At 37.3% G+C, this 25,246-nt stretch overlaps 2 protein-coding genes across 3 annotated transcripts in view; both read right to left on the bottom strand.

Annotated features, from left to right (window-relative positions):
- Positions 1–311: 311 nt before the first annotated feature.
- Positions 312–3,411, bottom strand: LOC148872445 (cytokinin riboside 5'-monophosphate phosphoribohydrolase LOG1-like). Of its 2 annotated transcripts, XM_088971639.1 has the most exons (8): positions 3,296–3,411; positions 3,000–3,155; positions 2,772–2,869; positions 2,626–2,656; positions 2,434–2,533; positions 2,259–2,329; positions 2,006–2,149; positions 312–647 (listed from the first exon to the last, which is right to left on the bottom strand). In XM_088971639.1, the coding sequence occupies exons 2-8, from the start codon at positions 3,132–3,134 to the stop codon at positions 558–560; spliced, it is 669 nt and encodes a 222-aa protein (XP_088827765.1). In that variant the 5' UTR covers positions 3,135–3,155; positions 3,296–3,411; the 3' UTR covers positions 312–557. The 2 variants fall into 2 exon arrangements, with proteins under 2 accessions (XP_088827765.1, XP_088827764.1); XM_088971638.1 differs by lacking the exon at positions 3,296–3,411 and having other exon boundaries at positions 3,000–3,262.
- A 20,615-nt stretch (positions 3,412–24,026) lies between these two features.
- The window catches only part of CCD1 (carotenoid cleavage dioxygenase 1), a 34,858-nt gene continuing 33,638 nt past the window's right edge, over positions 24,027–25,246 (bottom strand). The window contains exons 13-14 of the mRNA XM_088971095.1: positions 24,844–24,955; positions 24,027–24,339 (exon numbers count right to left, since the gene is read on the bottom strand). Of these exons, the coding sequence (XP_088827221.1) occupies positions 24,310–24,339; positions 24,844–24,955 (142 nt within the window). The 3' untranslated portion in view covers positions 24,027–24,309. The remainder of the gene's footprint in view (positions 24,340–24,843; positions 24,956–25,246) is intronic.

Genomic DNA, 25,246 nt, shown 5'->3' on the forward strand with positions numbered 1-25,246 from the left:
TTGGCCAGGCCAACAATGTCTTGAACATATATATAGTATAGTGGGACTCATTTGCCATGATTCAAGTTCAACCAGAAAATAATTAATATCAACCCAATGTTGTTTATGTTGTTTCTACCTTTCCACTATTTCTCTCTACACGTGAGCTAGCAACCTCACGTGCTATCTGACCATTAAAATCAAAAGCATGTAGATTGTAGAGTGTTGATTGTTGGTTTAATTTTAGTTTTATTTTTTTATTAACCAAAGCAAGGGTTGAAAAAAAATAGAAGCAAACAAAACGGCAAATTTGTACAGTAGGACCCACCATAGCAGAAGTTCAGTGTATAATCAGACAAAACCCAAAGTATCTCATCAACAAATTAGAATGTAAGAAAAGAATGCACCACAAGACCACAAAACACAAACCAAGCCCTTGTACCACATCCCTGAAAAGATGAGCAAATAAGAAACAGCAACGAGAGAGAGAGAGAGGGAGAGATGTTTTAAATGATAAGATGATGAAGGTAAAAATATATGTTTGGTGTACATATACAAATTGGTACGTTGGATTAAGATCATAAATTATGTCCACTTGGTGTAGACTCTAACTGGTCCACCTCCCAACTTTGTCTTGGTGCAACTTTGTCATGAAGTGGTGCATACTCCTGCAAATAATACCAAAGAAAACAGCAACAGATCATCCCCTACCTTTTTCTGCAACTTTGTTTTGTCATCAAAACCAATAATTCAACAACCAGATACTGTACATCCTTATTTAATTCGTAGGTGCACTACAATCTATAATAAATTATTATTATTATTATTATTGGTAAATTACAAGGTCCTTCCTTGTAGTTTGTTGGTATGAAACTTAGCCCCTTGTATTATTTTTTGTGATACTTTACCAGGCTCACCTACATATGATATTAATCAAATCCCCTGATCATGGCCTTAATAGAAAGTGATAAACTACCAATTAGTTGTTCATATATGGAGGTGAGGGTGAATGGACTAGATGTGGTGGTGATGATGATAATAGTGGTGAGAAGAAGGTAAGGGTGAAGGAAGAGATGAAAAAGATTCTGGTGTGTGGGCAATGATGTAGGTGAAGGAGAAGAAGGCAGCACTGGTGCAGCACTGCTGTGCTGGTAGTGGTGGTGGTGGTGGTGGTTCATCACTTGGGTGGCCTGTATTCATTGATTCTGTGAATACCATGGATGGGTTATATTGGTTCATCTTAGGAGCCCGTTTTGATAATCTAGATCTTTAGGTTTACGAGTTTATCTATTACATCATTTTACTTAGATTTTATAGAAAATTTGGGGAATTACTTGAATGGTCAATATTAATTGAAATCTGTGTACATTAGTTGGATGGTCAGGATTGATCATTTATTGGTCTTTATAGATCACTTTGGTAGCTTTAAATTTTAGATAAATTTGTTACATTTTTAAGATGGCCTATATTAGTTGAATCTTAGTATATCACTACCACTCTGATGTCTCAAATATTTGGATTGATTTCGTACATAATTACATGGCCTGGACCTTTTAGAAATTTGGGTATTTTATCTTAAGGACAAAGATATATAACTGGACCATTGTTACAACACCACCTAATTAATGGACCATATAATTAATTTGTTTCACCTACTATATCACTTTCATGGCCTAGACTACTTCAATTAAACCTTGGCACATCACATGGATTTTCAAGATTAATTGATCAATTTTAATAGCCCAAATTTTTGGTTACAAAGACAATGATGGAACTTAAATAGGATAGAGGATAAAGCTGTCTTATAAGCAAGATGAGAGTAGTTTTAGGGTTTTAATCAGAAACTTACATGGGCATATTCGGTTAATTAGAACGGGTCTTGTTATAATTATACTTTGAATACATGAGTGCCACAAAAAGTAGTATAGGAGCCTAAGTGTCACAACCACAGATTACAGGAGGGTCTTTGTAATTTACCCTGTGGCTTCATTTAATAATATTAAAAATTGTACTTTGTCTTTCTCACCTCCATTTTCTTGATCAGTTCTTCTGCTGTGTCTGCTGAGACAACAATATGTCTTGCAGAGTTCTCTATGAAACCTTCTTCCACTCCTTTATCAAAAAATGCAAGCAAGCTGTTATAATATCCATCAACATTCAATAACCCCACCTGTTCCAAATTCCGAAAAAGGAAAGTAAATGAAAAATGAAAACCCACTTTGCCTAATCAAGAGTAGCAAGCAAACAACAAGAAGAGATTGCCTCTACACCCATCTTACTGGTTTTTCATGAATTCCTAGCTGAGACCATGTTATCATCTCCAGTAGCTCCTCCATGGTTCCATAACCACCTAAGCAGATTGGAAATTTGGATTAATTGGAACATAGTAATTAGGATTCGGGAGTGCAAGAAAGATCCTTCATCTAAAGTTGGTGTATTGGCATCTGAACAAACCAGGGAGAGCAATAAAAGCCTCAGCATGTTTGGCCATTTCAGACTTCCTTTCGTGCATATCAACAACAGTTTTCACTTCTCCAACAGTTTTTCCTGATATCTGCAGGTGGGTTTTGATTTTATTTAGTCCATGGAGAAGATTTTCATTATTTCATATATGAAGAAATACAGAAAGTGGGGATAAAACTTTACCTCATGTGGCAAGAGAGCTTTTGGAATTATTCTGCAAGAAAAGAATAGAAAAGCATAAACAGGCAAATCGTTTATGACAAGCGTATATAAATCTCAAAAAAAAAGGAAGATGAACATGGGATATATATATATACACAGAAGAATACCCAAGTACATGGCAACCTCCATCGAAAACAGTCTGGGAGACCAAACCCATTAGACCTACACTTCCTCCACCATAAACCAAATCTATTTTTCTTTCAACCTGAGTAGGAAAAGAAGCTTAGTTCAGTGACGGTTAAAAGACCTCACCCAACAGAAGAGAAAAATAAAGAAAGAACAGAACAGAACCCAGTATCATATTCTTCACTCGAGAAGATCAAGTTTGCCATTACCAGTTGTTTACCAAGTTCAAGAGCTGCATCACTAAACGCAGATTTGTATCCAGCTTTACTCCCACAGAAGACACAAATCCTCTTGAATTTCCTTTTCTTTTCACTTGGTACAGATACTTCTTCATCTCCTTCCATTCTCCTGAGACGATGTAGAAACTAGAAAGAAAGAAAGTGACACCCACAAAAGTAAAACTAAGAAAGAATGAATGAGTGATTAATAAAACCGTAAGATATATCCAAGAGAATTTTGTATCGACAAGCATATAACCCTACACTCTTATTTTGAATCTTCTCACCCTTTTATTATCCTAGCTGGCGTCAGAGGACTCTCTCTCTCTCTCTCTCTCTCTCTCTCTCTCTCTCTTCAGCGCCCGCAGTAAATATCTGCAAAGGTTCAATTGTTCAATTTCAGAGAAATCTCATACCCATTGTCTTATAGAGTTGCACCCTCTCTCTCTCTCTCTCCAATTTTCTCCGCCAATGCCTATAGTTCTAATTGTATTACTGAGCCACTGAGCCAATCATGGTACACCACGTCAGCTCCGTACACGTGGTCCCACATGCCAGACTGGCGTGGCATTTTCTGATTGGCTCAAAATCGTCCTGTTCCCTTGGAGGATTCTGACATTTCATTGCCGTGGGGACGGTTTCGCTAATCGAGTCACCTTGAAAACAGACAGTCAGGAATCTTCCACGTGGCGGATCAGTGGCGGTCCAAAAGGAACCTTTATGTCAGCCACGTGACTCATCGTTCTGACACCTGGCAAAAACAGACCATTTTGGGGGTGCTTTTTACTGATATTGTCCAACATCAATTTGGGGGGGGGGGGGCGCATATAAGGGTAGATTCAGATGAAGGGGCACACAATCAACTCCAAGAGAAACTGAACACAGCCCAGTCCAGAGGGTCCCCCTATCTCATCCATGGTCCACATTAGCCAGATCATCATCCACGTGGCAAAGCAGACAAAAGTGACCTAGCAAAGAGATCTATCTAGCTCATTTTGCAACATACGCATGATTCAAAGAAAGACTCATCATTTGTTCTTTCTACGAGCAAATTCATGAATCCCTGACCACACAAGACTTATTACTTCCCCTCCTGTTTCTTAATTGCAGGGTATGGCCGGCACCCAAATTATTTCCCTCTGAAAATCATGCACTTTGATGGAGAATCATTGTACGTTTTTTGGGACCCCTCTAAGATATGAATGGGTCAGATTGGTTACCTTGTTGTGCAGCAGATGGTCCATCAGATCATAAATCCAGGCCATTCAATTTGACAATTTCTTAATGAAGCATTGCCCAAAAGTTTGACTTGTCACTTCTAAAGCCCAATATATCAAACTTACTTGTCACTTCTAAAGCCCAATGCATCAAACTTTTCTGTGGGAGACTCTCTCTCTCATCTCTCTCTCTCTCCAGTCCTTTCTTGGATATGTTGGTATTTAATATATGTCCACAATTTGAGTACAAAGTACAAAACTTGATCCATCATATGTCTACCACATCCATATTCAGATCATAGGAATCCCCCATTAAATGGGACCCGTCTGGCTAATAATCTGCTTTTGATTTGGATATATGAAGAGGGAGAGTGTATTTATGTATTTGGATGATGGTGAAAAGAGAGTTGTAATACAACCCTCATGAACCTAAAATCTCATGCATAAATCAAGTAGTTAAAACTTATCTAACCCTGCTTACTTAGTGTATTAAATTCCTTAGATGGGACTAACGTTTGTTGGATGATGATATTACCCTTAGGGGGCTTGCCAACATGTGTGATGTTACTTTTTAAAACAAAAGAACAACCGATATCAGCAAAGTCATATTGTCTTTGTTGATGTGGCACTTATTTATTTATTTAAGCCAGACGACAATCATATCATTGCATCAATAAAGCTCAACATACATCCCTTTCAAGATTACATCCTTGAGAAATTCAGAGACCACAGGTATGAAACTTAGGGCAATTTAATGCAAACTTAGCTATTAAGTCAGTGTTGGTTTCAGGGAATTTCTGTGAATTGATTGGTTTCAATTCACATCACACCCATATGTTGTTTATTTGAAGGTGTAGTGCTGATTGAATCAAATTAAACTGTGGATTGAAAGTTTTCCACACCACAGTATATTCAATCATTAATCTCTCTCTCTATCTATCTATCTATTTATCTATCTATCTATCTATCTATCTATCTATATATATATATATATATATGATCAAGATATATTTTGTTCATAAAGTATCCAAACTTATTCACAACTTAGTACAATAGGCTGGACCTGGAAAGGGAGCTGCTTTGATCACCAGTTTTTGGGTCAGTGATTCAACTGTCTAGGTCAAATGGTTTGGGTGGTTTGAGCTTTAAACTAGAAATTTAGTATATTAGGGTTCTATCTCCTTTTATGAAAAAAGAGAGAGCTAGAACTAAGTGGCTGTCAGCTGAGAAAAGAAAAAGAAAAGAAAGAAAAAAGGAAAGGAAGGAGGGAAGGAAAGAAAGGAAAAGAAAGGAAGGAAGTTAGGAAGGAAAGAAAGAAAGAAGAAGAAGAAGAAGAAAGAAGAAAGAAGGTGACGCTCACCTGTCACAGCGATAATGATGATGACCTCTTTCTCAGATTTGAGATTTGAGATCTCTTTTCTTACTTTCTCTGCTCAGATCTAATATCTCACCTCTCTCTCTCTCAAATCTCAGTGATCTTAGATCTGAGAAGGTATCTCAGTCCCTCCCCCATATCAATTTCTTTTTTCTTCTCTATTAATATTTCTAAAAAAATTTAAATATTTTTTATTAACCATAAATCGTTGTCCAGTCGAATGGTTTAGTAGTTTGTCCATTTGGGTCAGTGGTTCTCTGATCAATTCAACGGTTTTTTTTTTTGAAAAAAATTGTTCAATCTAAAAACAGACCCCCGGATAAACAACTGGTTCCTAAGTCAAACCGTTCGACTGTCCGGTCCAGTTTGGTTTTTAAAACAGTGGGTTAGACTATGATGCTTGACAGTCATGATACAGAAAGAACTTATAGCCAATCAACCAAAATCATAGAAGTGGTAATCAATCAAATAGATTTTCATCAAAATTCATAGAGGGTTTTGGTTGGTCAAATCCTTTCCGGCATGGACCATAGATTTTACGTAATACAAAAATTCTTATAAAGTGTGGTGTGGATCAGACCATGCATGTGGTTTCAACCACACCACAGCGGGACCTAGGGTTCAAACACCCCCTGAGCTATTTCATTTCCAATTCTCAAAACAAGTCAAACTGAACACCGGCTGGGAAAACTTAGTCTGTAGTCAGTGATAATGGAACTAATACGCCAGGGAGCTCGAGGAGTCTAAGTTTACCTCCAATACAACATTAATGACTCAAATACAATTGAATCAATGCTAAGTTATTGAGCAAACTTAAGAACTTCATCAAGGGCAGCCTAAACCTTATTGGCCTTAAACCTGAGAAGATTCCTTTATTGTTTATTTATATTTAAGGATGTGTTTGGTTTGAAAGGAAAGGTAAGGAAACCTAGACAAACCCGGCCCTAAAGGTCCTTTTTGGCTATTTACATATCACAAGCCAAGAATGGCCTATGTGGATCAAGTTTATTGGAAAATGCAAAACCAACTCCCCGCCCAAATTTGAACAGGTCTGTTAACTACTTCCCAAGTTTCCATTTTACTCCTCACAAACAAAAACGTCAGACCTGAAACAAGATCAAACCAGAGTTTAAAGCCCATTTGCACTACAAGGCATTTATACTAGTACAAAATTTTATTTGCACTACAAGCAAACTGAGCCTTGAATAAAAAATTAAATCTAATTGAGGATCCATTTGGTTTGCAGTAGGAATCAGAATTGAAATCCATCGAAATTGGTATTGGAATGGCCATTCCTCCCACCTGTTTGGTTCAAATAGGAATCATAATCAAAATTAATTAGAATAATCTGAAATGGATTCTCATTCCTAAGAGAGGAGGGAATATGGCCATTCCCTCAAATGGAGAGATGCCGTTCCACCAGGAATGAGAATGGGATTCCAATTCTATCCATCCAAATAGTTTGAATCAAAATGGACCAACCCAATTCCGATTTCAGACCCCTATTCCCCCACAAACCAAACAGACCCTTAATTTCCTTAGGCCAAATAAACAATCTTAGACAAAAATGCTTCAAGATATTACATTGGTGTCAAGTTGTCTTGTCTCTTAATCTTTAAGCTTTGTGAATTGAGATAAGTTGTATGCCAACGAAGAAGAATTCACCAAAATCCATGGGTGGTTTTGATTGTAAGGCTCAAAAAAGTGGCATCTTCTACTATCATAACCACCCACCCACTCCCACTTTTTAGAGCCCGATCAATCAAAATCACCCGTATGAATTTTGATGATTTCTCATTTAATTTGTTAGCATACAACTCGGCACAAAAAAGTTTAGAAGAGCAACCCTCATTGGTGAGGGTCTCATTCCTCCAGATAAAGTCAGTTGACAAACAGCTCAATGTTCTCAATCTTACAACACTTACAAACACCTCTCTCTATCAGGCAATGTCTTGAAAGCCAGATTAGACATCAAACCAGAAAGAGGTCCACTTTCAGTTTATCGGTTCAATCAGGATGTTTAACCAAAAAAACTGCCAAAACTGTCTTGATTACTGTTGAACTGTAAAGGAGTTCCTTCCAACTTAATCCATATCAGCTGCTGGGCAGTCCAGTTTCAAAAAGAAAAATTTTATTCCATATGGTGTTAACAAAACCCTAGAGATTGGAAGTTTATTTCTTCACTTTTTCATCTTGACTATTTGACTACTTACAGGGTTTCCAGGCCGTATCCAAGTGAAGGTCAGAGGTATATTGTGGGGTAGGGATATTCTTCTTTTTGTTTGCTAATAAAAGATATAAAATTGTTAATTAGCTTCAATGAATTGAAAACACTATTATAATTACTTCCAGAGAAAGCAATTCCCATTATACATATAGACCCACCTCACAGCCTATCTAATCTACAGAATGTGTGTTAGTTTGATAGCGTCTCTCGTCACTATGAACAGCTTTCAAAAAAGAAAGAAACAAATAAATTAATAAATAATCATCGCGAAAGCTACTATGTTTATTACCTGTTTCTTCTTTCCAATGATTTTTCATGAACGACCCTTTCTTTCTAAGGATTTACCATTTTTTCTTTTCGTGAATATCTATCTGTTCTACGCCTGTAAATGGGATTTATATCATTGTGGGTCGAGGACGCTTCACCATACAAGAGAGGCTCCTTTCAAACCAGGCACGTAGAAACCAAGTATAGACTATAGAGCAAGCTTTCCTTCTCCTCTTTCCCTTTCTGATCATCTTCTCCATCGAATTACTGAATACTTTAAGTTGGTTTTGATGCAGATTGAGCTGTTAATACGCAAAAGAAAAGAAAAGAAGATACAGATTGAGCTGTTATGGTGGAGTTATTGGGATTCCCGCTTATAGAAAGGCCATAATGCAAAGATCCAGAGGAGGCAACATCTGCTCCCAAGGACAGTACTTGCATGCTTTTTAACCACCCATGACTACTCTGTCGATTTCCCTCGTAGATTACACATTCGTTGCTTTCATCACTCGTTAATTTCTTTTATCTCTTTGGAGTTTGCTACGTAATAACTCTGAGTTAAACCCAAGCTTAGAAAAACGTTAACCCAGATAGCCAATTGTTTCACCATTTACGTAAGAACAGGTTGTGTTTAGGTTGGAAATCGGAACTTGCTTATAAACCAAACCTCGTTAGAATTTGAACCCAGTTGATGAGAGTGATCAACCAAAGATCTGAATTGTGTAAAGAACCGACTTCCATGTAATTATTTAGCTATTTTCAATGTTGTTTGAATTTACAACTTAATTTCTATCAAGTTAAAAGTCATTTAACTTAAATTTTCACAGATGAATGATGGTGACAAACATGCATATATGACATGAGTTTCAGTCAAATACATGATCATTACCACTTCAGAATAATGTAGCAGAGTAGTACCAGAATTTCTTTTTTTCTTTTTCTTTTTTTTTTTTTTTCTCAAGGATGGATGTACCTTTAGCCTTTAGGATAAAAGTGAAGTGTGGCTTTTAATGAATAAAGTAATAGCTTACCCATCTCATGGTGAATGGTAGGGTTTGATGGAAACTTGAAATGTGAGTTAAGTACTTATTTTTCGATCAATAGGACCCATATCTCCTAGTTAAAGACACTTCAAAAGCATTTCATTGGGCCAACGATTAGATTCTCTTGTTTGCCACTTCCTTTATTGGCAGGGATCTATCAATTCTCTCCAGGTGTTTATCTATCAATAAGTTTCCACTTTTATCTATGTCTCATAAAGGCTACACCAGCCGCAGACTGAGAGAGAGAGAAAGAGTACTTACATATCAGCAGAGCTCTGATCTAATAATCTATATATGCATGATGAGTATGGACTCTAAGTATATGGCATGCATTTGTGTTGTATTTTCATTTTCGGTGAAAGAAGTGAAAGAGTAGTGTGTGGTCATCGCTTTATTTGTTTATTTGTTTCAACCTTCCAACCAAAAAAATTTCACCTGAAATTTCAGATATATAATATTAAAAAAAAAAGAAAAAAAACAGGAGCACATACTGGCTCCCACCATGGTCGGATGCGCTGCTTTGGTCCGACCACCTATTGATTTTTATATAAAAAATTTAAATTTTAAATTTTAAACCCTTATAAACCCTAAATCCTAAACCCCTAAATCTTTAAGCCATAACCTTAAACCGTAAATTTTAACTGAAATGTGCATTTGGTCCAACACAACTAGCTCTAATCAGGTTCGAGCTAAAATGAATAAAAAGTAATTTCAGAGGTCAAAATGAATAAATTTTCAAAAATTCAATATCCTTGCATCAGAAATTTTTTATTCATTGAGTTCCCTATATTTCTCATTGAGACATTTCCTCAAAAAGTAAAATTCTCGATTGATCTCTAAAACGTACGAAATCATGATTTACTTTCATTATATATGTGCATCTAGTGCATGGAAAATGGCATGCAGCCATGCACCATCTAACCATTGAATATGATCATTTGTCATAAATATTTATATTTACTTATAAATGACCCCCAAAACTGATATTTTTTAGGCTCAATTGGAAAGAGTACAAATGAAAATATGTACAACGTAAATACATACAAAATAATACAAAATACAAGGTTTTGCACTCTACATATTTGCATTAGTACTCTTTCCAAACTTATCCTTAAGAAAAAATAAAAAATATTAATAATTAAAAGGAGGGGGCATGGGACCTTACCCTCCAAACAAAGAAAAGGAGCCACATCTACATACAAAGAAAAGTTAAAAATAAAATAACAAGAGTAATTTAAATAACAAAGGTGGTAGTCTTTGTTTATTCTCGGTGATCTATGAACATTTTTTGAATGAGACCTCATGGATCTTCTTCGATTTAGAATTCTTCTTCTTCTACTTTCTTTATTTCTTTTTCTTTCTTTCTTTTTTTCTTTCTTTTCACTGTCACTCAATCCTGATTTGAGTCATTTGTTTCCTTAGGTGTAGTCATGTTTTTTGAACTGCCGTTGACCCAGATGGTCAGACCTGGAAAACGTCCAGGCAACCGGTTCCATTTTACCCCAAACCCGGTCCCTGGCCAAAAAGCCATTGAAAAAGTCAATGACATGTTGACCTAGGTGGTCGAACTATCGACCCATCGACCCAAAAACCAGTGGCCAAAACGGTTCCATTTCCAAGTCATTATTTAAAACATGGGTGTAGCAGTTTTAACAAGTTCTCACCCATAGAATCACCTTTCTTTGCAAAGTGGCTATATAAACAAAGGTCATCACGATATATCATTAGGAACACTCTTAGCTCTATAACAACAAGATCTACTAAAAATGGAAGTGCATATTGTCATGGATTACAATTTCCTGATTGTCACGACTTCATTGATTTACCCTTGACTAAGGAAAATACAGCTTATTATCATTGCACTCTTCATCATTTGTTTGTTCTGTTTTCACCATCTCTTGCAATACTGTGTCAGAGAGATTCTTATTACCTTATTACCTTCTGATGCATGATTCTCATGTTCCTTCTCTGTCCCCTATTGGCATTTTGTCAAATACCTTTTGTTGATTTCTTCTCATATTGTTCAAGGACTCACAAGTCTGTCCTGATCTACACCATTGTTCATAGTCAATTTCCTGAACACCTTAAATGTCCCCAAGAATAGCAAGTTGGTCATTAGGATCCCCAACTTGACAACACTATGAGTTAATAGAGCGATGAATTTTTTGTAAGGGGGGCCAAAACCTAAAGTGGATTGGGGGTGGGGTGAGGGAGAATAAATATGAATCGGCCATTACGGGGCCTAATTGGGGTGGAGAATGGGGCTAGGAGAAAAATATATACATGAAAGAGTGGGGATTTTTGGACCATAAGCGGGGCCATGGCTCCCCGGGTCTCCCTTGGCTCTGTCCCTAAGCACCAGTATCTGCTTCCTTCCTCGTATCCTCTTTCTTTATCATCTTGCTTCACATCATGTTTTTTCTTCAAGCCATAAAGGTTTTTTTGTGCAATTGACCCTGCTACAAAAGTTATAATAATCTGAGAGATTCTTATAATAAATAACTGGTTGCCAAAATCCATCCCGTCCAGTGCTATCCAAAGCCTTTTAGGATTTTCCTTCAAAAGGTCAAGTTATATGCAAACCTTGATTTGGTTGTGCGGCTAAAATTCATGATAGTAGAATCAATCTTGAGCACTTGACCTACAAATTTTGCTATGTGGCTCGTAGGAAGCATTCATTATAAAAATTGGCAATCAGCTGGGGGAATGAAATCCAATTCAGTACTATAAAGGGTTCAATTCCAAGATTAAACACTACAATGTACAATCCATTTAAATAAAAGTGATAATCCTTAATCTGAAAAAACTCATGCAAACAAACCCTTAAAAAATCTTCCTCATCAACAAATTTAATAAGAATGTTATGTGAATCCAAAATAGCATTACCCAGGTTCTTCTTTAGATGAAAAGTTCTTACCAGAAATTCCTTAATCTCAAGGATACCAATGAGGGCAAACTTCAATGGACCCAAGGATTTATAGATCTCTTCTTCTATTAATAAGATAGCAGGTGCACCTCAACATAGAGATGGGTCTTTCTCAGCAATTACGATCTTCTTAGGGATGACAGGAGTCAAAATAGCAGCAGATTTGAGTAATGATGCATACATAGGGCTATGGAGGGAGCGGATTAGCTGGAGACAAAAACATAGACACCCGGCTGAACTATCTATCACGGTTGAATGGAGTCCACAGTACTGACGAATTCAACTGTTCAGCCGAGTGTATATGATTTTGTCTCCAGCTCATCTGGACTGGGCTATAGATTCCCAGGGGGATCAGTAGCGTTTTCTAGGATTCCCATCTACACATCACTCTATTAATTTCCCTTAAAAAGTCAATACGTTGAAATATGCATCGATACTGAACCTTGATACAAGACATGTTTCCTACTCAATTAGTGCAATTGAGGAAGTCTGTCTTCATTCTACTAGGAGAGGCAACATCACAAAACAACAACCACTAAGACAAGGGTCAAAAGTTATAAGAGAGAAAGGAACGTTTATAAACAATGTCACTAGAAAATGAATTAAGGCATACGAATACTTAAGGGCTTGTGCTAAGAGAAGATATGGAGTTCATGAAAGTGAAATGAAGGGATCCAACTTTCTTGCTAACCAGCTTGTTGAGATTATACTTGGATGGTGACGATGGTGGACATTATTAGCCAACGCTTTAAAAACCAATCCAAAACCGGGACCGTTTTAGCCACCGATTTCCAATCAGCAGTTTGACCATTTGGTCCGAGTGAATTGTATGTTGAAATTTGAAAGATTAAAAAATAGTTAAAAATGATAAAAATCATTGTTCGGGTCAAATAGATCGACCACTTAGGTCAATGGATCACTGACCAAGTCAATGGCTTTTGGCAAAAGAACAATACAAGGATGAAATGGAACCAATTGTTTGGATGATTTTTAAGTTGAACTACTTGACCATCTGGATCAACAGATGGTTTGAAAACCATGTTATTAACAATAAGATTCATGTTAACAAAACTGTATGGACTTTCTATATTGGTGTCCCATTAAAATTTTAAGGATAAATTGCATATTAGTACCCTGTACTTTGGGACTAGTCTTGCTTTGGTACCCAAATTTGAAAATATACCAATCTAGAACTTGATGAACCCCTAAAATGTCCTAGTTTAATCCCTATCGTAAGTAGTCCGTCATTCATCTGTATCACATGATGACATTGTGTGATTTTAAACTTCTAAAAATGAAAATTACCCTTTGAAATAAGACATTGTTCATCATTAGATCTGTTTACGGGGCAGGGATTCAGGCTTGGGCTTCGAGTTGTGCCCATTCAAATTTTGGCAAAGGCCAAGCCTGAACCTAGCCCATGAACAAGTCCATTCATCATCTTCTTCTGCAAGAATCAAGATTGAACTAAAAAAGTGATGAACAACTTGAAGGACATTTAGATTTGGGCATTTGGATGGTTTAATAAGAAAATTAGATGACACCCAAAGGGCATTTACATCTTTTCAGGTGCTACTTAACAGCGGTTAACAATTTTAGACTAAACCTAAAGTGCAGGATACTAATCTACAATTTACCCAAATTTTAATTATTTGTTTTGGCAGTGGAATGTTAGTAGAAGGTTTGTAAATAGGCTTATCAAAATCAACCCTTACCAACGGACCCGGTTAATGACTGATCTTAAATTTTGAATCACTTGATTTAAGCTGTAACTATACCCCTCCCATTGGATATTTTCGATCAACTAATTCATTTGTGTATAAGATAGATTTAGATTTAACGCCAACCATCTAGTTAATCAGATCATAGAAACACTGTTAATGGTTCAAGTTTTCATATTTTAATCCGACCCAAATTTCCAATCCAGTGAATCCAGACTGACCTGAACCCTTGGAAACATACCTCTCCATTCAAACTAATGGAGTATAAAAAACTCCATTTGATGCTGGATATGAAATCGGAATTGTACCATCTCTTCCACAAGTTCAAGACAGAATTATGAAACTTCCACTAGGATGGACACTGTAGTACTGACACTGTACAGTGTTGTTATAAAGCAGTCAAAGCTTTTCTTGTAAAAAAAACAACTATAATGGCTTGATTAATATGCAGGGGATTCATTAGTTTTAATTGTGATTATCCTCATCTTTACATGTGTAGGATAGTGGAAGGCATGCTCATTACTGCGCTACACACAAAACAGAAAGAAAAAACATCAATCAATTCCCATGCTCTATGATCAACCTTGGACCTATTCTAGGCTGTCTGACATAAATGGATGGCTGGCTTGAATAATTTTCTAGAATACAGGACACTTTTGGCTATATATGTAGAGGGATAACATGACTAATTCATATAAAGCGTAGCTACTGGATTGGCTGTGTCCAGTGCTTGGTCTATATCAACAGTGTATTCCAGCCACCACTTCATGTTATTTTTTTTTTAGTTTAAACCCTCATGATTCCCATCATGGCAGGGGCGGTTGGTGAAATGTATGACATGAAAAGAGGACGGAAAAGGAACATGATTTCACCATTTTATGGGACGCCTCGTGGTTTAATATCCAAGGCTATAGCTGTTTAGACAGTTAAAAAATGATGTAGCATTTTGTTCTCACTCAATTGCATTGTACTGGCGCAAAAGAATTGAGTACAAATTTTGGTTTATTTTTGTTTTAGTTCTCACTCTGTTTTGCTTATTTGTAGTGCAGTGCAGATACAGGCCATTATCCAATGTCTGGTCCAAACTATGGAAGGGGTAGACTGGAAACAGTCCTAATTATGGCATTTTTTGCAGAGTGGCTGCCCTCAGACCTGCTTGACAGTCCAAGATTTTACCATTATACCAAGTAATTGCATCTTAGAATTTACATCGGTGGTACATAGGGCCCGTGCCCCACAGCACATTCTAACTGTGTATTGGAAACATCTCCCAATGACAAGTACGGGAGATGTTGTCAATAAACACTGAGATGTACATGTGGGGAACTGATGTTATCTTGCATTTTCATGCATTTTTGCCAGTGCAAATCAAATTGCATTATGAACAAATGGAACTCAAAAATCAACTAACGGGAATCAGGATTTGCTCCTCACAGAGCACTTCTCACACCAACCTCACAACACAAATCAGCTGTGTATTGGAAACATCTCCCATGAATAACAACACACAGGTATGAGAGATGTTCCCAATATATGGTTGGGATGTTCTGTGAGATTGGTGTCAGGAGCACTCTGTAGGGAACAGATCCGAACTCAACTAATTGTGGTTCATTTGGTAAATTCTCTGACTGGTTATAATAGATACTTGTGACCAAATCCCTTGTCTCCAGGGGGTTAATGGGTATATGTGACAAGCTACCCCCGTTGTGTAGCCCATGAAGAAAAGAAAAAAAGAATTTAACTATTCATCCCTTATGTTTGGTTTGAAGGAAAAGGTAGGGAAACCTATACAAAGCTTGTATAAATTTTCCTACCTTTCCCTACTTTTTCCTTCAAAACCAAACACAGCCTTAGACTTTAAAGATGGAGATGAGTTTTGAAAGCCTATTTGGTAGCACTATTTCTCCATACCCTTCCAGCAACAACAGAAATTGAACAAAGAGTGTACCTCATAAATAACATGTTTGACGAGTGTTGTCAAACTGGGAACGAACTACCCAACTTTCAAAACATATAAACAGCCAAACAGTAAACAGTTTTTAGGTTTCCGAGTTATTAAAAATTTTGACTCGATCAAACCTACCTCAAATACATGTGTAAAGCTATGATAACAACGGACGATATTTACTGCTTCAATCTTATTTTGATATAAAAGTTTAAAAGATCAGTTCTGAATATTTTTATTATTTTTTTTTTAATTAAGTGAATTGAATAATTGAACTGAACCAGATGATTGGATCAAGGTTCAAAGTATTGACATGATATGCATATCGACCGTATTGTATCAATACTTAGAAACGGCTGAAACTATATTTTTTTTGGTTTTTTTTTTTTCAAACTTTAGTTTTTTGGGAAGCTAAGAACATGTTTTTTATTATTAAAAAAATTGGGGTTCCAAAACCCCTGAAAATAGGCGTTTCGAAGCATATTTTTTTCAAAAGATATGATATGATATGCCCGAAACGGGGCATATCATATCAACACTTTGAACCATGGATTGGACCTTTCAATAAGAACTGTTCATGGGATGGGCTGGGCTGGGTTTGATCCAGGCTTTGCCTTTTTAACAAAATATATTAAGCCTGAGCCCGAGTCTGGCCCTCATATAAAGCCCAAAGCCCAGCCTAGAAATTGGGCAACAGAACTGATTCCATTATATTAAACGGCCTCAGAACTCAAAAATACTGAAACATCTCACTGTACCTTGAGAAAAGAAAAGAAAAATAAAGAAAATTTATACATATTTATATATTATTGATACATTTTTTATTATATAAAATATTAGCCAGCCTGTTGGACTATTTGGCCCATGAACAGGTCTACTTTCGTCCATGACACTGAGGAAAATCAAGTTGTGTCCAACTCAAGTCTAACAACACTGTGTATGACTAATTCATTCAAGAAATAGTTAGGGTTCTAAAATGGAAGCTCAAAGCCAGAAATTGGAAGGAGGCTTCAATTGAAGCTTCTTGCTTTTGGTCTTAGTTTCTGTGAAGGTTTTTACAGTAATGACGCACTTTTTGCATACTGAAGGTGTAGGAGTCTACCTTTAAAGAAATGACTTGGAACTTATATACTTGTTGGAAGGAGTCTTGAGAATGCAATAATAAATGGCAATATCTAAAGTAATGGTTCAAAAGTATCAATACTCATAATACGAAAAAATTGTGTATCGTGAGTTTGTAAGGGTTATCAGTGCAAAGGAAAGGCTAGGGATCAGTGGAGGGGATGAATAGGAAGAGAAGTCGTGAACTGAGATGCAAGATGGGCATGTGGAAGGAGCTGAAGTGTTCGAATCTTTGGCATTTTCTTTTGGTTGTCAGATAAGGTGTTTTGCTCTTCTTGCGACATTTCTGTTAATGTTTGTGGCTGAGAGCAAGGTTCAAAGTATTGGCACGTATCAGCCTGTATAGGTCGATACGTATCATTCTGGGACCTCTCCGATACGCCCCTACAGTGTGTGTATCAGGGGTCTGACCGGTTCAGGGGGTGGAAGAGTCCTAAACCAGTCCCATAAACCGGCTTTGAAAAAAATAAAAAAGTAAAAAAAAAAAGTATTGATTCACCCAATACGCCCCTACCGGCATATCAGGCATATCAATATTTTGAACCTTGGTTAAGAGTGCTGTCACCCCTGGCTCAGGGGGTGGTTTACTGGTTTTTACTTCAGCGGAGTCCTATTCCTCGAGAGAATGGTGTCATCGTCTGGGTTCTCTTTACATGGGTAGGGCTTGGCTGTCTTCCGTGGATGTGGTTATAGAATGGTATGGGGAGGGGTCTCTGCTCGTGATGTGGTAGATCTCCTATTTAGGGGTGTCAATTGGACTGGATTTGGTCCAATCCGATCCAGTTCAATGGGAGTCCATTACAAATGGACCTGGTCCAATCTAGTCCAATGTATATTTTGGACCATTTTGAACTGGTCAAGAGACTATTCAATCTGTTCAAATTCCTGTTAATTTAAATTGAGTTTCAACTCAAACCTAGTCCATTGACACCTATGTTCTTATCTTCTATCAATGGATCAGATATTGGCTCAATCCAATATAAATTTATTATGGATGGACCAGATCCAATCCAATGTCATATTGGTATGTCCAGTCCGTCCAAATTCAATGTCTTATTGGTTCGTCTAATCCGTCTAGATTTTGATTTGAATGGAGTCCAACCCAAAACCGGTCCACTGACACTCCTACTCCTATTCCCCTTGTAGAGAACACTGATGTGGATCCCACGGCTATGGTCCCCACTATGTTTGTATGACAGTACAACATATATTCTTTGTTAGTTATGTCAATGTTAGTTGGTAGTTATTTCAGTTTTGTTGTTATAGCCTGTTATTTCAGTCTTATTATTAGTTTATTTTCCATGTAAGCATTAAGGGCAATTCTGCCTTTTCTACAATTAGCAAACATATAAATATTAAGAGTGGGTCGGAAAATTAATTGATCCGCCCCTCTCTTTTTCCTAAAACCCTTGTGTACTTCTGCTTCTCCCTCTTTTCCCTTTTTTCTTCTTCTTTTCACCATCTGAAACCTTTTTTACTTTTGGATTCAAGACCGATTATAGTCTTGATCAACTACTTGGTATCAGAGCCAATCTAGGGTTTCTCATGTGTCTAGTCTAGCCGACCACATGAGAATTGCCTAGGGCTGGAAGCTTAGAAAGAATTGTTCGTTGGCTAATTCTTGGAGGTTACCAAAAGGGTTTAGCAGATGTTCAAAGGCTTGTAGACCCTTGGAGAGTGTTTTGGTAATAAAGAAGAATCAGAGAAGGTTAAAAGGATCAAGATTAGGGTTCAGGCCAAGATTGAAGGTGGCGATCAGAGTTTTCTGGGTAAGTTTTTTATCTTTTCTTGAGACTGTCATCAGTTAAAGATAGGTTGGATTTATCTAGGAGGAGCGGTTGAGCTCTCCTTTATTTTCTCATAGGCGATCAGAGTTCTCTGGTTTTTTCTAGGGTTTGTCCTTAACCCTACGACCAGACTTGACTGTGGACCTATTTGGAAGGTGCGGTTGAGCATTGTTTTGTTCTCACAAAGATTTCCTTAACCTTACGATCAAACCCTAAATCTGTTTCAGCATTCTAGATTGTTTTCTAAGTGAGTTCTAGACTTGTTTTGACTTCAAATCTTGTTTTTGGGATGAGAACCTTTATCAAGAATTGGACTGCCTACATTCCAAACTGTCAATTGGTTTCAGATCAGTCTGAACTGAGTTCATACAGAACTTTGTTTCCCTTTATGGAAGACCTAGGCTGGTTGTGATCGGTTGTTTAAGTGTTGTTTTCTATTACAGTAGCTCTAACGGATTTTGATTACTAATTCTTAACCAACAATGGAGTTCAAAAATCAGGGGGAAGGAGTTTTTGGGACTAACAATTCTGGTAATATGTCTGAGACTGCATTTCAGATTACAACTGTGAGGTTTGATGGATCCAACTACTTAGAATGGGCCCAATCGGCCATGATGGCTATTGGGGGAAGAGGAAAACTTAGCTACCTATTGGGAGATGTGAAAGAACCATCCAAGGAGGACCAAATGTATACCAAGTGGGTTCAGGAGAACTACTTAGTTATGACATGGCTGTGCAACTCTATGCAGCCACATATCATCTGAAACTATTTGTGGGCAAAGACAACCAAATAAATCTGGGATGTCATGAAAGAGACCTACTCCCAACCTCTTAATGTTGCTAGAGCCTATGAATTGAAGTGTGAGGTTAATAACCTCAAGCAAGAAGAGAAAGCAGTCTCCGTTTACTTTCTCTACTTTGAAATCTCTGTGGCATGAAATTGACCATCTGGAAACACTTGAGTGAAAAAGTCAAAAGAATACACAGACTCATAGAAAGCAAGTTGAGAATATTGTGAGACAATAGATGTTAACAAGGGACAGTGTGACCTTATCTCAAGCCTACTCCTTGGTACATAGTGAAGAGACTAGGAGAAAGATTATAATGCAGCATCAGCCCTTCCCACCAGCCTTGGCAGCAGTTAAACCTAAGTCTGGGGGTGATACAGAAAGGGATATGAAGAAAGAAGATAAGCGGGATTTAGTGTGTGAACATTGCAAGAAACCCAAGCATACTAAAGACACATGTTGGAAGTTACACCCTCATCTAGCCCCAACAAAACTGAGGAACAAAAGGGGTAATGCTCATATGGCTGTTAATACCGATTCTGTATCCTCATCAGGCACAAAAGACACACCCCTAGACACCCTAGCTGTTGTTCGGGCTGCCCTAATATAGTTGAAAAAGGAGGTTGGAAATTTAGCTCAGTCATCATCAGCTCTTGCCACATCAGCCTTTGCTCATTCAGGTACTCGGGCCTCAGCTTACCATGCTTCCGCTCGAGGTAACACTGAACATTGTTGGGTAATAGACTCAGATGCATCTAACCATATGACTAGCTTGTCATCACTGTTCACTACCTATCACTTATCTTCTAGTAGACATAAAGTGTCCATTGTTGATGGTTCCCTTGTTCCCATTTCTGGCAAGGGAGACATCAAATTGTCTAATACCATTTCCTTATCCTCAGTTTTGCATGTCCCTAAGCTTGATACTAATTTGTTTTCAGTCAGTAGTATTACAAAACATCAGAACTGTTCAGTAACCTTCTTCCCTGACCGATGTGTTTTTCAGGACTTGGAGACAATGAAGGTGATTAGGACTGGCCATGAGACAAATGTGATTTATATGCTTGAGAGATTTCTAATTGGAAATATCATGAAGATAAGAAGTCTTTTGTTTCTCAGTCTGTTAGTCCGGTTATGCTTTGGCATAATCGGTTAGATCATTTATCATTTCGGTCATTTATCACATTCCTTCTATGGGGGGGTACAGATATTTCTTGTTGTTTGTTGATGACTATACCCATTTTTCTTGGGTTTACCTTATGCGTTCTCGATATAAGGTTCCTGCTCTGATCCAAACCTTTCATCAGATGATTTTAACCAAGTTTGGGGTCAAAATCAAAATCCTCATATCTGATAATGCGAAAGAGTACTTTACCAAGCCATTGGCCTCTTATCTACTTGATCATGGGATTATTCACCAGGGCACTTGTCCTTATACACCACAGCATAATGGAGTTGCAGAGAGGAAGAATAGGCACATTTTGGAGGTGGCTAGAAGCATTATGTTTACCTCCAATGTGCCTATCCATTTCTAGGGCGATGCTATTCTCACAGCAGTGTATTTCATTAATCGGGTTCTTTCACGGGTTCTTGACATGAAGCATCCGTTTACCCTTCTATACCCAGATGAAGAATTATTTATTGTTCCCCTTAAAACCTTTGGTTGCACCTGCTTTGTTCAAATTCTTGGACCTCATCGTTCCAAATTTTACCCTAAGGCGTCCAAATGCATTTTTCTCGGTTATGCACAAACTCAAAAGGGTTATTGCTGCTATGAACCTACTTCCGAGAGGAGATTTGTGTCGATAGATGTTACTTTCTTTGAGGAGGTACCCTATTACCCTAGGGTTTCTCCTCAAGGGGAGAGTAGTGAGAATGGAGGGTTTTTTCCTTAGGGGGAGAGCAATGAGAGTGGGGTTAACTCATCTGAAGTTCCTTTACCCATTCCATTGAGTGATGAGGGTTGTAATGGGGAGGGTTGTTAGATGTGTCAGGAGTTGAAATTCTATCACAGGCAGTGGAGGCAGGTTGATTTCGGTCATCAGTAGTCTAGGCCAGCCCCAGTTCCTTCTGCGGATCTAGATCCAGGTACTACAGTCCCCTTATCAGATCCAGATCCCATTGAGATACCTTCCACTGTTGCTACTTCACTTTTTTCGGATGACATTGACCTCCCTATTGCTGTCCGTAAAGGGAAACAGCGTTGCATCACATCCACAGCTCACTGCATTTCCCAGTTTCTGTCCTATGATCGCCTGTCTCCCTCTTACAGGTCCTTTCTCACTTCCATTGTTGATATTCCTATTCCCATAACAGTGTAGGAAGCCTTGTCAGTTCCTAAGTGGAAAGATGCAATGAATGTTGAAATGGATGCCCTTCTAAAGAATAATACTTGAAAGCTAGTTGACCAACCCAAAGGAAAGAAACCGGTTGGATGTAGATGGGTATTTACCGTGAAACATAATGTTGATGGTTCCATTGAGAGGTATAAAGCCAGGTTAGTTGTAAAAGAATTTACTCAAACTTGTGGTATAGACTACTTAGAGACTTTTGCTCTAGTGGCAAAGATGACCACTATTTGAGTTCTGTTAGCCCTTGCAGCGAGTTATTCTTGGCCTCCGTTTCAGATGGATGTTAAAAATGCCTTTCTAAATGGAGACTTATAGGAAGAAGTCTGCATGCAATTACCCCCTAGATTTTATGATGCAGAGACAACTAAGAAAGTTTGCCGGCTGAATAAAACCTTGTATGGACTAAAACAATCCCCCAGAGATTGGGTTGATAGATTCAGATAAGCCCTTGGAAAATTCGGCTATGTACAGGCCCAGTCAGACCATACATTGTTCATTAAAAGAGTGGACTCTTCTTTAGCCTTGCTTGTTGTATATGTGGATAATTTTGTGGTGACAGGGAATGATAATAGTGAGATTGAGTCCCTCAAATAACTCATTCATCAAGAGCTTGAGGTAAAAGATCTAGGTGCATTACGATACTTTTTGGGTATTGAGGTTGCTAGATCTAAACATGAGATATTTATTTCTCAGATGAAGTATATTCTAGATCTATTAGCAGAAACTAGAAAGTTGGGTGTCAAGCCTACAGATACACCTATTGAACAGAATCACAAGATCAGTGTAAAGGGTGGAGAGCCTCTTGAAGACAAAGCTATGTTCCAACAGCTTGTTAAAAAACTCCTATATCTTTGTCTCACATGACCAGACATCAGTTATGCAATCAACGTTATCAGTCAATACATGCACTCTCCTAGAATTATTCATCTCCTTGCAGTTGAGAGAATATTAGCATCCTCGAAGAGATGTCCAGTTAGAGGTACATTATTCAAGAATAGTGATCACATGAAGATAGAGGTCTATACAAATGTTGATTGGATTGGAAGTATTGATGACAGGAGGTCTACCTCTGGATATTGTGCATTTGTAGGAGGTAACATTGTCTCTTAAAGGAGTAAGAAACAAATTATTGTTTCTCGCTCTAGCGTTGAAGCTGAATATAAGTCGATAGCTAATAGTGTGGCTGAAATCCTATGGTTGAAGTCATTACTTGAAGAGTTGGGTATTGATTATGAGAAATCATTGATGTTGTATTGTGATATTCATGCTGCTATTAATATAGTTCACAATCCGGTACAACATGACAGAACTAAGCATATCTATTCCCAACTTGAGGGGGAGTGTAGAGAACACTGATGTGAACCCCACAACTGTGGTCCCCACTGTGTCCGTATGACAACACAGCATGTATTCTTTGTTAGTTATGTCAGTGTTAGTTGGTAGTTATTTCAGTTTTGTTGTTACAGTCTGTTATTTCAGTTTTGTTGTTACAACCTGTTATTTCAGTCTTATTATTAGTTTATTTGCCATGTAAGCATTAAGGGCAATTCTGCCTTTTCTACAATTAGTAAACATATAAATATTAAGAGTGGGTCAACAGATTAATTGATTCGCCCCTCTCTTTTTCCTAAAACCCTTGTGTACTTCTGCTTCTCCCTCTTTTCCCTTTTTTCTTCTTGTTTTCTCCATCTGAAACCTTTTTTACTTTTGGATTCAAGACTGATTGTAGTCTTGATCGACTATTCCCCCCTTTTTTTATATTTTTCCCCTTTTTTCCCTTCTATCCAGAGAAGTGAATATTTATCATCCAATCACAAGTTAAATTTGCATGTTCCAAACGACTGAGATGTGCAAGTAACCAGAAACAAAAACTTAGTTGTTGATGCAATGCTTATTTTATCCCAGTAATGATTACACTCATACTCTGCCAAAAGTGAAAGTGCTGTTTTGATAAGAAATATAAAATATTTAGCACCATCATTTGATCAATTAGTCACTGACCCAATGGTTTTTCTGGCAAAGGGGAAAAGATAGGGGGCTAAATTGGCCCACCAATAACTTCTCTAAGCCAGGCCCAGCCAGCAAAACCTAGACCAGATGAGGGGCCAAGTAAATCGGTATAACCGGGTAGGCCTACTTTTTATTTCATCAATGCCAAATGTAGAAACTACAACTATGTAGAAAAAATATTAAAATGAGGCATTTACCAATAATGAGGAAAATCAAGACAGCATCCTGCAATTCCAGTATTAGTTCTAGAAATATGAAATATAAGGCAATTTTTATTAAAAAGTCATGAAACCTAGAATCACATGTTATGTCTTGTGAGTCTATGGGTGTCATTTTTTTTTTTTTCTGATAAATTGTCTATGGGTGTCTTTCACAGAGAAGTTTATTTTTACAGACAGAAGATAGATACAACAGTGGTAGAGTACCTTGAAGTGGTAATAGCAACATTTGGACATAAAAAAATAAGACTGCGAAAGCCTTTCACTACATCAACTTTCTACCATTTGAACATTATTTTGATGATCAGCGCTTTGCTTGCTCCTGAATTTGCTCCTGTTAGATATCCAACCATCTACTTCAGGGAAAGAATTAACAGAAAAAAAAAAAAAAAAGAGAAGTGACAAGAACAGAATAGAAAAACAAGTGAAACTAATTTCCAGGGAACATTTTATAGAACAGAAAAAATGCAAACCAACTAGACCAAGAAATGTCTATGGATAGAGTACTAGCAATTTTATCAGTAAGTTTCCTTGCTTTTTTATTGTTTTTTTTTTAACAAAAAAAATAAGCTAAGTTCCAAGATCATACATGTACTTCCCCTTAGCAAAGTTAACACTGACCAGTGTTATGACACTTCTTGCTAGAATAAGAACACAATGATAATAGCTTAGGAGGCAATTATATCATTTAAAAATCAGTTATCTTTGGCATCACAGGATACAAGTGAAACAACAGCATTAATCACCATTTATCTCTTAAATCAGCATGAACAACTAATCTATGAAAGAATTAGATGGAATATAGATATTTATTGACTAATGAAACAGTAAGGTTGACCTCTGTCACAAAAAATGCATGGAAGCCATATGGAACCCTATGAGGTAGCTCAACGACTGCAACAGGATCAGCTGACATTGTTTTTGCATCTATTACATTGACTGCTGATTTTCTGCAAAAATGGAAGTTCGAAAGGTAAACCTCAAGCCTTACCATCATTGCAATGGTAATTAAGCTTCCTACTTGGATTTAAACAGGAAAGAATTTTAGTAGCAAGAGCTCTGTCAACAGAAAAAAAAAAAAAAACGAACATGAAAATAACAATCAAGGTTCTGCTCACAAATAACATTAAACCATATATGATGCATGGAAGATAAACATTTCAACAATCTAACCTTTTACAAGGGATTAAATATCAATAACTTTTGAAAAAAAAAAAGGAAAAATGCAATTTTGGTCCTCT

This window comes from Nelumbo lutea, chromosome 2, assembly GCF_056320005.1.
Source record: "Nelumbo lutea isolate HS-2025 chromosome 2, American lotus-T2T, whole genome shotgun sequence".
NCBI lineage: Eukaryota > Viridiplantae > Streptophyta > Magnoliopsida > Proteales > Nelumbonaceae > Nelumbo > Nelumbo lutea.